The sequence below is a fragment of the Anolis carolinensis genome, chromosome 1, assembly GCF_035594765.1.
Source record: "Anolis carolinensis isolate JA03-04 chromosome 1, rAnoCar3.1.pri, whole genome shotgun sequence".
Classification (NCBI taxonomy): Eukaryota; Metazoa; Chordata; class Lepidosauria; order Squamata; family Dactyloidae; genus Anolis; species Anolis carolinensis.
In genome coordinates, this window is record NC_085841.1 from 220,358,706 (window position 1) to 220,374,855 (window position 16,150).

Sequence of the window (16,150 nt, forward strand, 5' to 3'; positions counted from 1 at the left end):
CTGGGAGATTACTTTGCCTCCATAGACTTACGAGACGCCTACTTCCACGTGGCGATACAGGAGGCTCACAGACGTTTCCTCTGTTTCAAAGTCCTCGACCAAACCTACCAATTTACCGTTTTACCCTTCGGTCTTGTCACGGCTCCAAGGGTCTTTACCAAAGTCGTTGCCGCTGTAGCGGCCCACCTCAGGCTGCATGGCATCACGGTCTTTCCTTATCTGGACTTCTGGTCGGGCCCGACCCTGTACTTCTCGAAAGCCACGTCTCCTTCACGCTGCGTCTCCTAAACTCTCTCGGCCTTCAACTCAATGCCGAGAAGTCAAATCTCTCCCCGTCGACCAAAATCCGATTCATCGGAGCTCTCTTCGACTCCGTCACAGAGACTGTCTCGCTACCGCTCGACAGATTCCTAGCTCTCCGCCACCAGATCGCCCTATGTCGATCCGCCCGGAGGGTCCGAGCCCGTGCCATTCAAGTCCTTCAAGGCCATATGGCCTCCACGGTTCTCAGGACCCCCTTCGCCAGGCTGCGTCTTCGGGTTCTACAAAGGTGGTTTATAGACACTTTCAAGCCGCTCTACCACCACAACTCCAAGTACTTGTCGATACCGTCAAACGTTCGCCAATCCCTCTCATGGTGGACGTCTCACCGGAACGTGTGCAGGGGTCTTCCATTTCATCCAACCCTACCTTCAATAACCATAACCTCTGACTCCTCCACCTACGCATGGGGAGCCCACATGAGCGGCCTGACGGTCCAAGATCTTTGGTCCCCATCCGAGAGGACCAACCACATAAACTTTCTCGAGCTTCTCGCCATCCTCAAAGCCCTGAAAGCTTTCTCCCGCCTCATCTGCCACAAATCCATCCTCATTCAATCGGACAATCTGGTAGCAGTGTTCTACATCAACAAACAGGGCGGTACGGGTTCGAGAAAGTTGATGCACCTCTCCTCCCGCCTCTGGCTTTGGTGCATAGCCCACGACATCCAGGTTTCCGCGATTCACCTTCTGGGTGCCCAAAACGACTTGGCAGATGCCCTCAGCAGGATGACATCCTCCTCTCACGAGTGGAAGCTCGATCCCGAGATCCTCCACAATCTGTTCCTCGACTGGGGGCGACCTACTCTGGACCTTTTTGCCTCCCCCCAGAACGCTCAGCTACCCCGCTACGGAGCGAGGCTTCCCCCGAACTCCTTTCCCGGCTGCCTAGGGGACGCCTTTCTGCTAGACTGGTCAGCGGAGATGCTTTATCTTTTTCCCCCTATTCCCCTCATACCAAAAGTCCTCGAAAGACTCCTCTCGATCTCGGTCACAGCAATTCTCATAGCTCCGGCCTGGCCCCGCCAACCGTGGTATCCAGCCCTTCTTCGTCTCTCCAGAGGAACGTTTCGCCCTCTGCCTCCCTCGCCGCACCTTCTCTCGAGAGAGGACGGTCAAATTCTTCACCCGGACCTTCCTTCTCTTCATCTCACTGCGTGGAGGATTCTTACCTAACCTCCCTTCCGCAAAACCTCCAAGATGTTCTTCGGGCAGCCCATAAGCCGTCTACAACCAAAGCTTATACCTACAAACTTTCTCGCTTTCACGCCTTCCTTCGATCCCGTAATATCGACTCCTTTCCAACCTCGGTATCGGTGGTCCTCGACTTCCTTATGTCTCTCGTCGAGAGGAAACTCTCTCTCGCTTCTATTAAGGCTTACCTCGCAGCTCTCTCCTGGTCTTTTCAACGCCATGGTCAGCCGTCTCTCTTCTCTCACCACCTGATCAAAACATTTCTCCGAGGCTACAACAACATCTGCCCACCGTCGCTACCACCTACGCCGGGCTGGAACCTCGAACTTGTACTCTCTCAACTCACTTCTGCTCCCTTCGAACCACTAGCCTCAACTGATCTCCGCTTGCTTTCATGGAAACTGGCCTTTCTAGTGGCAATCACTTCGGCACAACGGCCATCCGAGCTTGCTGCTCTCAGGGTCGATGAGCCTTACCTACGTTTCCACCACGACCGTGCTGTCCTTCGCCCGGACATTACTTTTCTCCCTAAGGTAGTGTCAGCTTTCCACCTCAATCAAGACATTGTTCTACCAGCTTTCTTCTCTAACCCCTCCTCTCCTCTCGAGCGAAAACTGCACCTTCTCGACGTTCGCAGGGCGCTCCTCTTCTACAAGGACCGTACCAAGGGCATCCGTAAGACTCAGAGACTCTTTGTCGCCTATGCCCCGGACAAGTTGGGTAATCCCATCTCCTCCCAAAGGTTGTCCCATTGGATTGCTCAGGCCATTGAGTTGGCTTACGAGCTGGCCAAACGCCCTCCCCCTCCATCCATCCGTCCGAGATCAACGAGGGGCCTTTCGGCTTCGACCGCCTTCCTCAGAGGTATCCCGCTTGACTCCATCTGTAAAGCGGCAATCTGGTCGAACCCACTTACGTTTGTCTCTCACTACAGGCTAGACAATAAAGCCCTAAAAGACTCGGCCTTCGCAAGATCAGTTCTCTCATCTTGCCTATCCTGACTCTCAAACGTCCTTCTTCTCCCTATACTCACCCGCAGGTGACTCTCTATACCTCTCCTTCAAGTTATGGGCCAGTTTTTCTCCCCATACCTACCTCTGGGGATATGTTTTCTCCCTGATTGTGTTGGGCAGTTGCTCTGTAACACTTTATTGACCCTGATGGGTGTGTCAAGTTGTGTGATGTTTTTCCCCTCTTCCCTCGGGAGAGCGTTTATATGCACTGTACTCAATTTCTGTGTTTCTATTACGTTTATTCAGTATTTCCTAATATGTTCTGTTTTTCTTGTACTATGCTCATGCTGGCATTGCACTGGTCCTTTCGGACAACTTATTGCACTGGTCTCTTGGGACTGTTATCTCAATGTGTCCTAATAAACTTATGTTTGGACATTCACTGGTTGTCGAGTTTGCCTTGTCCCACCATCCGGGACCTTAGCGTGTCAGTCTCCATTAGTGTGCATTCACAGAGTACACGAAGAAAAAGGACAGGTTGCTTACCTGTAACCATGTTTCTTCGAGTGTACTCTATGAATTCACACAAACCCGCCCTTCCTTCCCCTCTGGCAAACCTCTCCCTTTCTCGTTGCCTTGGCGGCGTAGGAACTGGAGAGCGGGCGCCTGGGGCTGCCTTATATGCCCCTTGGGAAGGGGGGCGTGGTTACCGCCAAAATTTGAACTTCAGCTTGGAAGAGTTTCCGTCGGAACCTGCGCAGGCGCAGCTTCTCCATTAGTGTGAATTCACAGAGTACACTCGAAGAAACATGGTTACAGGTAAGCAACCTGTCCTTCTTTTACATATTTTATTTTTAAAATGGTCTCTTGCTGTCACTTAGATGATGTAGAAAAGAGCAACTCAAGTAATGCATCATTGCAACCTTCATGAGAAGAAAGACCAAGGCCTCTTTCACACTACACCATTTTAGCAGTGTGACAAAAACTCTCTGTTCATATGTTCTGTAATTAGGATAGGTAATAAATGCAGTAATCCTTCTCCTCTCTGTTTCACTTTCATCACCTTTCCAACTAGTGGGACAGTTTTCCAAAGAGAAGAGCATTTTTGTCCATTGAAAAATTCTGTGCAGTTCAAAACCATGGAAAATTGCTGTTATGAATTGCATGGAAACATATTTGGGGAAACTGTGTTGGCCATGATACAAAATCCACAAAATATTGATCCCTTTATTGGGACAACTCAAAAGCACAAAATATATCATAGTAACTGTCAACTTCACTAGATTCTTCATCAGATAAAGATATACAGGAGAAGAAAGGAGAAGAATGATGTTGGGTTACAGGCCTACATTTTGTCTCAGATGGCAGCTGTGTCATCAGCTAAGATGGCATGGAGGGATCTCAATGCCAGCAGAAGCTGCTTCCCTTGTTGGCCATGAAGGGACTGGGACAAAGGGCATTAAAACATAGGCAATAACATTTCAAATCCATTAGCAGCGTCAAAATCATTTCCATTGAGATACAGCCTTATCTCTGTCCTGCACAAGTCTTATCTACTCTCTTTAAAGGGATGTTACTTGATCTTAATTAAAGACTTCTAAAAACCTAAGAGTTCTTTCTCATATAGCCCAAAGGCACTAGATCCCATTTGATCTTGGAAGCTAGGCAGGGTCAGCACTTGAATAGAAGACAGGCAACAAATACCAGGTGTTGTAGGCTATATTTCAGAGGAAGGAACTAGCAAAACCACTTCTCAGTATTCCTTGCTTAAGAAAACTATATTAAATTTATGGGGTTGCCATAAATCAGCAGATAACTTGAAGGAAAGGAGTCAAGGTGGTACAGTGGGTTAAACCCTTGTGAACTGCTGACCTGAAGGTTGCCTGTTTGAATCCTCAAGTCAGGGTGAGCTCCTGTCTGTTAGCTCTAGCTTGTGGGGAAATGAGAAAAGCCTCCCAGTAGGATGGTAACACATCTGGGCAATGTCTCTGTAGACAGCCAATTCTGTCACACCAGAAGCAACTTGCAATATGTTCTCAAGTCGCTTCACACGATTTTTAATTTTTTTAAAACACTTGAAGGAACATACACACACATACATGTGAGATAGAAGCATACAGTACAAGCAGCAGTCTTTCATGTTTAGTGGCTGAAATTTTGTTTTATGGTCATAGCTAATAAACTTGTTTCTTAATTCTTGGAATCCTTGGGGAATTGTTGTGTGTCACTGAGAGACCTATGAAGATTTTATCTGTAACATTGGGAGGGAGTGTTGTGGGAGTGAGAGAAGCACTCAAGAATTTTCTGTCAGTATTGCACACTCTACAAAAAAATGGCATCATGATTTTGAGACATTAGACATTCTCACAGACTCCTTATTTATCCCTGGTTTTGCTGCAACACCTTCTCTTCCCAAAGTGGATAAAAGGACAGGGCGGTTGGGTTCTTCCTTATCTTCATATTGAAGAATGCTTCTCTGGGGGCAAAATGGACTGCTATTGAGAAAAAACTGAACATGGTAGCTCAAATTCATATGCGACTTCAGATGTACTTTTTATTGCTGGATATATATAGAGCTGCCCGATATCTCTGGAATCTTGACCTGAACAAATGTTAGAGGGAGAGAAAGAGATGCAGAGCACAGAGATACTTTGACTAAAGAGTTTAACTCTTAAGTCAAATGTTCTTATCTCAAAGCAGATTTTCCAATTGAAATGCTATTCATATGTTCTAACCCTCGACCCCCCATATTTGTTATGTGCTTTTGAATAATAAAATGTACTTTATAATTAACAAATAATGTATATGCACATTTCCATGGAACAAATAAAAAGAAAGATCTACTTTAAAATAGTAGAAGCACAAAGTTGTGGCAGGGAAGCACATTTGAGACAACAAAATGTGTGTTGGTCAGTGTAACACAAAGTGAAGAGGCAGAAGCATTTTCTTCATACTGTACTCATTTCAGCATCCCTCTCTCTCTTGCTCCCTCTCTCTCTTTGTTGAAGCCAAACATACCAGGAATAAAAACCACACAAAATCAACTAACCTAAAGTTCCTCAAAGCGGACAAGAACAAAGCAGACAGTAATCCCCCAAAGCAGACAAGAGCATGAAGCATGGAGGCTGCTCCCTTGAAGCCCTAAAGCCCTGTACTCTTTCTCTAGTGCTCCCTCTGGTGCTCGATCTTAACTCAAAATGCAGCTCATATGTCAAAGTGAAACCTAGGCCAAGCAACAGCTCTTAACTCAAAATGCTCTTAAGTCGGGATGCTCTTAAGTCAAGGTTTCACAGTTGTAAACAATGCGCTTAAAATTTGTAGTTGCTCCTTCCTGCTAGGACCAGTTCCAAAAGAAGTCTAGCTTTGAGCAAGGCAGAAAAGCTTTTTTTTTTAGTATTTATAGCAGTCTTATCAGAGCAAGAGTTGAGTGGTGAATTTTATGCTATGGCTGGTGCTCCTTTGCTTCCAAAAAGAAAACAGAGTGTAGAGGAGATGGGTTGGGAGAGAAGGGAGGGGGAAGAAGGGTGGCCATCCATTTCCCTCTGGATTTTCCAGTTGATAGAACAAATGCTGCAATCCTTTCTGTGAAATCAAAATCCTTAGAGGAGCTTGAGGATGGGCCAGAAAAGATGCCAATACTGTTTAGCTGCCCTCCATCCTTAGATGGCCTCAATTTTGGACTTTGCATTATGTTAAGTAGCCTCTCTGGAGTAGTTAAGAAATGTTTGGAGATGCAGAAAACTTTAGACCTTTGTTTAAAGAATAGCATTGTTGCCTATAGGATGGTTGAAGGGTTTTTTTTTTTAAAAAAAAAATCATGTTCTTGTTTTCTGGTGGAACAGAAAGAAAAGATGTGTCAAAGGTTTGTAAAGGCTGTGGAGATCATAGTTCATGGTGCCTCTCTGGCTTTTGTTTGTAGTTCTGCATCCAAAATCAGTCCCCATAGGCTGCATAAAATTTTGGCTTTGTTAATTGTTTCTTCTTAAATTAGAGTAAAAGTTAGACAACTGCTTCTTTTAACGTAATACACTTTTGTACAGTGGCATTTATTTCACATGCTAGTAAGGTCATGCTTAAGATCCTGCAAGGTATATACACGGAGCAAGAGTTGCCAGATGTACAAGCTGAGTTTAGAAAAGGCAGAGGAACTAGTGACCAAATTCCCAATATCTGCTGCATAATGGCGGAAGTAAGGAGTTTCAGAAAAAAAATCTATTTCTGTTTTATTGACTATTCTAAAGTCTTTGATTGTGTGGATCATAATAAATTGTGGCAAGTTCTTGGTGGTCTGGGGATACCAAGTCACCTTGTCTGTCTCCTGAGGAATCCGTATAATGGCCAAGTAGCAATGGTATGAACAGACCACGGAACAACAGACTAGTTGAAGATTGGGAAAGGAGTATGACAGGGCTGTATCCTCTCACTCTACCTATTTAACTTGTATGCAAAACACATCATGCAATGTGCAGGGCTTGACAAACCCAAAGCTGGAGTTAAAATTGCTGGAAAGAACATTAACAACCTTAGATATGCAGATGATACCACTTTGATTACTGAAAGCGAGGAGGAGCTGAGGAGCCTTCTAACCAAGATGAGAGAAGAAAGTGCAAAAGCTGGGTTGCAGTTAAACATAAAAAACCCAAGATTATGACAACCAGACTGATTGATAACTCGCAAAGAGAAGGAGAAAACGTGGAGGCAGTGACAGACTTTGTATTTCCAGGCATGAAGATTACCGCAGACACAGAGTGCAGCCAGGAAATCAAAAGACGTTATGACCAATCTCGATAAAACAGTTAAGAGTAGAGACATCACACTTGCAACAAAGGTCCGCATAGTTAAAGCAGTGGTATTCCCCGTAGTAACCTATGGATGCAAGAGCTGGAGCTTAAGGAAGGCTGAGCGAAAGAAGATAGACACTTTTGAACTGTGGTGTTGGAAGAAAATCCTGAGAGTGCCTTGTGCCCAACTGCTCACTGGAGGAAAGGATATTAAAGGCAAAATGAAGTAGAAGGCAGGATACCTTGGAAAAGATAATAATGCTGGGGAAAATGGAAGGAAAAAGAGAGAGGGGCCGACCAAGGGCAAGATGGATGGATGTTATCCTTGAAGTGACTGACTCGACCTCAAAGGAGCAGGGGGTGGTGATGGGCAACAGGAAGCTTTGAGGTGGGCTGGTCCATGAGGTCACGAAGAGCGACTGAACGAATAAACACACACACATATATAGTTATATAGGAATAACTTGTGTTTGTAGTTGTCCAGGTTTTCATGGGATGCCAGGTGTCTGGGTTTCATAAAAATATAGTTTGCTTCACCTGCCTCCTTCAAGCACATAGGAAAGAACATATGGCAAACTCTGTCAAAATTTGCAGTGTAAACTGATAAAGCTACATGTTGATATCCATCACAAACAAACAGAGAGTTTTAGCAAAGTTTATTATGAATTGTAAGTTTTGAAAGGCAGTGATAACTAAAAAACAAACAAACTGCTGTTTCCATTTTACTAAGGTGTTGATTTTGTTTATAACTAGCTTTTCAAAATATGGATTGGTTAAATGCTCATTGTTAAGATATTGCTCAAGAGTTAATCTCGAACAGATTCTGAACTATAGAGAAGTTCTCCAAGGTGTTTAACGTTTTGGGGGAATAGGATTCCGTATCTTGGACTAATCATTTAAAGCTTGGATTAAAACCTGTACAGCACTGATAATAATAATAATAATATAACCATCATCATCATCTTTCAGCAATCCAGCATATATATCCCGTTTGCTATGTCGTAATATGTCTTTGTGTCAATAATAATAAACTTTATTTGTATCCCGCCCCCTCTCCCAAAAGGGATTCAAGGCGGCTTACAACAAAAATACAATATACATAGTAATAATAGCAACTAAAACAACACAGATCAACAAATCATAGTACAAAAACAAAAGTAGCAATAAAAATTAAATTATAACAGCAAAACATTAGCTTCACTCAATGTCATTGCCTGAAACTGTTGAGTTTGTCTTTCTTTTGATTCATAGTAATATACACTGACGTATACATCTCAACAAAATTCTTGAAGGCATTCCAAAATGGAATGCAAGATACATTGGGAACATTGATGATGGATTACAGGAAGTGCCTTGAGGTAGCAGCCTGTACTACAGCAGGGTTTCCCTTCATATTTGGCACATCAGTGAGAATAATTATGGATTGCAGGCTCCTTGTCAGGTAGCTTACAGTGTTGTATTTCGTGCTATCTTGTGCAGAGGACCAGCAATCCCCCCCCCCCCCCAACCTGTGTGCCATGACTTGGTACCACATTTGTGCACATTGGCTACAATAGTTTATTTCTTTCCTGGAAACTTGTCAGGGACCAGCAGCTGTTCCGGGACTAGTATCAACCCACTGACCACCATTCGGAGTGGCACTTGTGTACAACTTGCTGTGTTTTGTTGAACAGGAGTTCATTCTGCTGCTTTTTAATTGTTGAAATATAATGGTGTGTGTGAAATGGCAGAAATCAATTCTGTTTTTGCTTCGAATTTTGAGTCGGTGTTCCCCCCGCTCCCCCAGATCTGTTTGTGGGAAGATTCTTCCCGGAACGGAAACAACTTCATATCCCAAATTACAAATCTGAACAGCCCCCCTCCTAATCTCCTGAATCTTCCCAAAAACAGGACGGGGGGCATGGAACAGAACGGATTTCTGCCGTTTCGTACACCCCTAGAATTTAATTGCCTCTGCGTTGTCCTGTTTAGGTTTTAAACAATGCAAAAGTATGCATTTAGAGGTTGTGGACTCTTTCTATGTTTTTCTTTCTACCAAGGTTTCTTAATTGATTGAGTTGTCTGCTGTACATGTGGCTTTGTTTCATTTGGCTAGCAGAATAACAAGCGATGTTCTAACCCACAGGGAGAACTGGATGATGAATGCGTTAACTGTATGAAGGACTTTATTTCATAATACTGGCGAAATGTCACAAGTGCTTCACTTTGGCTGGACTTACTACTATCGTAATAATATGGTGAACTTTATCTTGCTAATGAGCACTTTAAAGCCTACCAGTAGAATATAACCAATAAGTTTGCTGTGGCATTTTATATTTTGCTTATAGGTATTGTTGAAGATTACAAACCTCCGTTTTATGATGTCGTTCCTAATGACCCTAGTTTTGAAGATATGAGAAAAGTCGTCTGCGTGGATCAGCAAAGGCCAAACATTCCCAACAGATGGTTTTCAGATCCTGTAAGTGTTCCTGGCCATAATATCCAACCATATTTTCTTCTACCTAAACTTCTGTTAAGAATTAAGTTTTCAAACACACATACAATCAGCTATTATCATCCTATTATATTATGGGCCAAATCTGATGTTACAGTGGCAGTTAGGTTTATTTAACTGCCTATCTGCCTCCCTTCATATAAAGCAAATAACCTTTCCTTTCTTTTGGAAGCATTGTGAAAGGAAAAGTCATTTGGGGAACTGAGAACAGAGATAAGCTTGGTGTCCCCTACCCATCTTTGAAAAAACAGTTGTAGTTCTAAAGGAAATGTGTATTTCTTTACTAGCTTTTATTTGCATGCACCTTGTAGTCAGGTCCTGAAGAAGATGGCATACTTACACAAAAAGAAGCAAGCATCAAGGTGGTAGTAAATGAGGAAATACGTTTACAAAAGTCCAATACATTTTTAAAAAGACTATTTTCTTGGTTCAAAGAGTACAAATGTCTTTTCCCCCCAAAAGAAAAACTTTCCTGATAACGTTCTGCATTTCTGTCATTTTAAATCTGAACTGCTTAGGGTTTTAAGCCATTTTTTGTGACTTGAGTACCTGACATTAACTTCATCGTCCCCATTTCAGCAGTTAAAGGTTCTTCTGTGATGCACTCCGAAGATCAGTTGTCTCTTTTATATGTAGATATTCCTAGTTTCTTCATTTGTTCCATTTCACTGTTAAATAGCCAGAACCATCTTCTGTTTTTGTTATATGTTTTCCATTTTCTTAAGTCCTTGGGCAAAGACAAGAGGGCTGGCCAAACAAGAGCTCCCTGTCCTCCCCAGAGACTCCGTTCTTCTCCACCTTTCACAGTGGAAGGCAGAGATATGAGCAACAAAAGTAAAACCGCTTTCTCCTTCCTTATCCATGGAGAATAAAGGAACCGCTGTGTGCGCCAAGTAGCCAAATGGCACTCCAAGGCATTTCAGGAAGTTTTATTCTAAGAAAAGGTATTACATTAGGTTTCTGAGTACCATATCTTGGAGTATCCTTTTCTGGGCATGAACCATGTTGCATTCCAAAGACAGTTTGGAGCTGACAACCAGCTAGGGAAATAACTAAACTGAACTCTAACTAAAACATTCCCTCACCACTTGCAGAAAGGTAGATATTTTGTTCTGAGGTTTTCCCTGGAGTAAGAAAGGAGGAGTCTGGCCCTTTCAAGATGAACTTCTACCAGCCTTCCTCATGCTGATGGTCAGCCTCCCAACAGGCGGGCTTGAAAGAACAGACCAAGGGATATGAACACAAAGGCAGCCAAACTTTTATACTCCTGACCTTCAAAGGTTACAGATGTTTTAGCAACTTTATTCCCACAGGAAACTTGATTGGCAAATGGTATCTCCCCATATCTTACATTACGCTTTGCCATCCTAAGTGCTTGTTTCCTGTCCTCTGCCAACTTATGATGTTGCCATGAATTTCATAGGGCTTTCAAAGGCAAGCAATACTCAGGAGGTGACTTTGCTAGTTCCTTCCTCTGAAATATAAGTGTAATATAGCCATTGGACAATGTATGGGTAGCATTATTACACACTTCTATGTCCCTCTTTTCTATCCATTTTCTTTTCCAAATTATTCTACAATTAAAGCTGAAGAATACCATTTGAGATCTTCCTTCTGAATCCACTGAAGTTTCTAAAGACCACATTGTGGTTTAGTTAATGCCAAACCATGGTGTGATAACAATAGTTTTATTTGTTCAAATAATATTTGATACCTGCAACATTGAGAGAAACCATAGTTTAGAAGCACTGATTTTCTGTTTTCCATTAGTTTGTCAGTTCAGAAACCATGCCAAATTTTGGTTTCTCATACTGGTTTCCAAGATGGTCATTCATCTGGATTATCCAGATCAGGGGTCCCCAAACTAAGGCCCGTGGGCTGGATGTGACCCTCCAAGATCATTTACCTGGCCTCTGCCCTCAGTTTTAGACTTAGGCTCGCCCAAAGTCTGAAATGACTTGAAAGCACACAGCAACAACAACAACAATCCTAATTAACTTGACTATCTCATCAGCAGGAAGCAGGCCCACACTTCCCACTGAAACCCTGAAAGGTTTATGTTGATTAAAACTGTTTTTATTTTTAAATATTGTATTGTTCTTTCATTGTTGTTGGGTTTGTTTTGTTTTGTTTTGTTTTTTGCACTACAAATAAGACGCGTGCAGTGTGCATAGGAATTTGTTTGTATTTTTTTTCCAAATGATAATTCTGCTCCCCAACAGTCTGAAGGATTGTGGATCGGCCCTCTGCTTAAAAAGTTTGAGGACCCCTGATCCAGATAAGTCAGCTATGACAAACTATAGATTTGTTAAGCATAGTTGGCACCATGTGTGAATTAAGCTTAACATAGTTTTTTTGCTGTGAAATTAATACTGATCATGATTCAGAAATCTGAATGTGTACTCAATGCGTATGTCTGTTTCGTTTTCAGACACTAACTTCCCTTGCCAAGTTGATGAAAGAATGCTGGTATCATAATCCATCTGCCAGATTAACAGCTCTACGCATCAAAAAGACCTTGACCAAAATTGACAATTCCCTAGATAAGCTCAAAGCTGACTGTTGAAAATACATGACCTGGACAAAGACTTAAAGGTTGTGCCCTGCCTGCAACTACAGCATGAGGAATTCTAGGATTCACTCTTATGTGGCTTCAGGTCTAGATGAAGTTGTTTACCTGAACCAGTCATTTGAGAGGAAATGGAACTATGGGAGCCTCCGTTGGTGACTGTCCACCACATTCTCCAAATGGCTGGTCTCTAAAGACTTAATGCTGAATCTCTTGTGGCCTATGGGAGGAAGACAGAAAGGTCCTAAGACAAAACTGGGGCATTACAACCGTGGCTTTTAAATGTGGCTTTTAAAATTTTCATAAAAAGAAACAAAATGAAAAGTGTGTCCTTGTTGCTCCCAAGTTTTAAAATACGCGGAAGCGGTCAATTCTAATCAACGACATTGCCTGCGCTTCTTTTCTTTATTGCACTAGGGATTTTTTGCATTCCTTACTTGCACTGTTACTGTTTAGTTTTTAAAGACATGACTTGCCAAAAAATGGGATTGGCTGTGTACTCATTGATCTGTGTTTTTGAATAGCGGGAAGTCAACATGGGGAATTGAATTTGTAACTGACTCTCTTTATCTTTCTCTCTTTAATTTTTGTTAAGCTGCATTTTACATACGTGTACTGTTTACAATATTGCTGGACACTAGGAATTATTGTTTATAAGGAAACTTGCAGATTTTATTTATTAGCCGTGCACTTAATGTTTTTTTTTTAAAAAAAAACTGAGGAAAAGTGCAAACAGTTAAAAGCTTATTTTTATGTGGCTTCTATCATTATTTCTTACAGACTTTTTTATTGTGACATGGTTATAATCTGAAGCAGTCTCACTTCTTTCCCCTTCCCTCCACCCATGTTATCAATTAGACATTTTAATCACCCTTTAAGTGCTTCACATTTTTTATGCGTGTGGTCTGTAACATATATTTTCAGTTCAAAATATACAGAACATTTATATATAAATATTATTATTATATATACCTATATCTCACAAATATAAAAACCATTACCCAAATGATGCCACATCTAGTACCTTATTGATCTTCTAGAGGAGGGGAGCAACAAAGGAAAATGGTAGAATTGGTAGATCTTATGGGAAAGTGCATTTTCTTCTACACTATATATGAGATGCTTTTAAACTCTTGTTAGGGGGGAAAGTTATTTTTTTAATTTTACTTTTTGTATTTAGCGGTTATTTGTACAAAAGAGAATATTTTCATGTCAAACAGATGAAAGTGCTCCCTAGTTCTGTTAGTGCCTCTTTAACGGCTAAAGGGAAACGCCGTACAGTTTTGCATCACCAGCATATATCAGCGTATGATTCCTGATTTTTGCAATGTTGGCAAGTCAGATGTCATGCCAATAGACCTGAGTGGTAAGTGGAACTTCACTGAGGAAGTCCAGGACAATCCTTTGTACCTGAGATGATAAACTCCTGGAGATGTGACCTCGTAATGACATGAATTCTTGTGTGATGATGATGATGATGATGATGTATGGATCATATTGTTCTCACCATGTGTTTTTTTTAATCTTGAGTTTCCTGAGTAAAAAAAAAATTGATCCCAGTGCCTTGCCTTGCCTTATACTGCAGAAGTTGTTCTCCCCATGGAATGTCCATAGGAAAAAAAACGGGGACTCTGAATCTTGATTGTGGCTGGTTTACACGTTTTAAACTAAGTGCCACAAACTTGTTGAAAAGCAAGCTGGACAAGCTTTATTTCCAATAGATTTGTCTTAAAAGAGCCAGGTCATTTGTGGCTTCTCTTTTACCTGTTCTCTCTCTTTTGTGCTTCAACTGCCTTAATGGGAAGTGTATGCAAGAGTATAGTTCTCTTAGATGAAACAATGCTGTTTGTTCACTGGACGATGAATTCTTGGCCTAGGTATGCAGGTCATGAGTTTCTGTTCTGAAGTATCTGTAATCTTTCATTTGAATCTTCAGTGGAATCTGCATGTTATTGCTGCAGTTTGTAATATAGCCATGTGGACCCAAAGCATCAAAAGGTAATGACTGAACTGATTGAACATATTGGCATGAACGCTCATGTGAAAAACTCCCATGTATAAAGAAATGTGACAAAACCATCCCTTCCTGTTAACTTAGGTTCTGTGTTCAAGACATTTTTGAACATAAAAGATTATAATTTTGATTTATACAGTCGTTGGAAGGGCATGGTTGCCTTTTCTGCATGCCAAAAGCTCAAGTCCTTTCACTCGATATAAGTGTAGTGTTGTAGTTCCACTTGAACTGCTTTAACCCGGTCCTATGAAAGGCTGAGCTTTGTAATCTAGTGAGAGGCACCAGAGGAGATCTCTGGCTCGTCCCTAAACTGCAAATCCCAAGATTCCTTTGGATGTTGCCATGGCAATTCAAGTGGGATAATAGCACTATAATTATGTAGCGTGGCAGCTTTTTTATTTTCCAACACATTTCAGGCAACTGGCACAGGTAGGGAAAAGTCATCTGGAGGAAAGCTCAAGGAATCTTAGAGTTGATGTTTAGAGTCCATGCTTTTGATATGCAGCTCATTGTTTTTGTGGAGAGAGAGATGGCCTGTCCAAATAATTCTGTTACGTATTTGTTTGTTTGTTTTTTTGGTGAAAATTTAACCAAATAAAAAAAGTTGAAATTATCCCTTTAAAATAACCTGTCACATTAATAATAATGATATTTTTTTTGAAGTGGGGAGTTGCTGTCCTTATAATAAAATTTTAGTTTTTAACTTGGGTGAATGGTTATTGGATTTGGAAACAAACCTGTCACTCTTCCAAGATTCAGTTTATATTAATACCCATTTGCTTTAGGAAAGGGACTGTTTCTGGTAGAGATAAAACTGCTAGAACTGATTCGTTCACATGAACTATTCAAGCTGCTCCTGTTTTTTTGGATTTAGAACAGGTATGGCAACTGTCACAATGAGCACCAGCACATCAAAATGTATCATATTATCACTACTGATATATGCCTTTTTGGAAGCCATTTCTCCAAATGAGCACATCTTGCACATACATTTGGGGTGGGGTAACAATTTGCATTGTAAAATTCAGAAAAGTGGGATAGTCAAAGGATAACTGCATTGCAGACATTACACATGAATTTGGAATGTGTTCATTAGGCTAGTTTGAATTAAAATCACAACCATACGAATTTTTCCATTTCAAGTGTTTTATGTAAATTGGTGCTAACTGAAAATGAACTTACACTTGTTGCAAAATCGGCTCTTTTTTTACCCAAGAGAACATCTCTCTAAGAATCTTTAACACTTTCAGTGTGACTCTGGTCACTTTCCCCTGGATGTTGACTATAGAGTTGTACTTGAGGACCTAGAGATTCCTAGAGACATCTTATTGATCAGTCCTGCAAATAATCAAATCAACAAAAGTTTAACCACAAATGTGGGGGGCTGACTGTGACCAAGCATTCTTTTAAGTTCTGTGTTCTTCTGCATGCTTTGGCTTTCATCTGAGACACTTCTTCAGCTCCTTTGTAGCCATGGCAATACCAGGATAGAATTGTTTCTCTAGTGATTCCTCCAGTGGAAATACTTCGCCATTTGAGATCTGTCAAGTCCTACTGTGATAAAAGCCTTTTTTTAAAAAAAAGAAGAAGCTTTTAGCTGTTCTTTTGATCACTGAAGATGTTCACTTTTATTACTGCATTCAGATGAAGTACATTTTCCATATATTAAAATATGATTATATTATGTTTGTATGCGCATTCAAGTTGCCTCTTGACTTATGGCAACCCAAAGCATTTCACAGGATCTTCTTTGGCAAGGAATACTCAGCAATTGTTTTGCCAGTTCCTCCTTTTGCAGTGTGTATTTTGTTGACCATCTCACCTC

General features: G+C 41.4%; 1 protein-coding gene across 1 annotated transcript in view; it reads left to right on the forward strand.

Moving 5' to 3' along the window:
* Positions 1-15,028, forward strand: part of acvr1 (activin A receptor type 1) — a 103,502-nt gene extending 88,474 nt beyond the window's left edge. Inside the window, exons 9-10 of the mRNA XM_008116565.3 lie at positions 9,576-9,706; positions 12,174-15,028. Of these exons, the coding sequence (XP_008114772.2) occupies positions 9,576-9,706; positions 12,174-12,308 (266 nt within the window). The 3' untranslated portion in view covers positions 12,309-15,028. The remainder of the gene's footprint in view (positions 1-9,575; positions 9,707-12,173) is intronic.
* Positions 15,029-16,150: the final 1,122 nt, after the last annotated feature.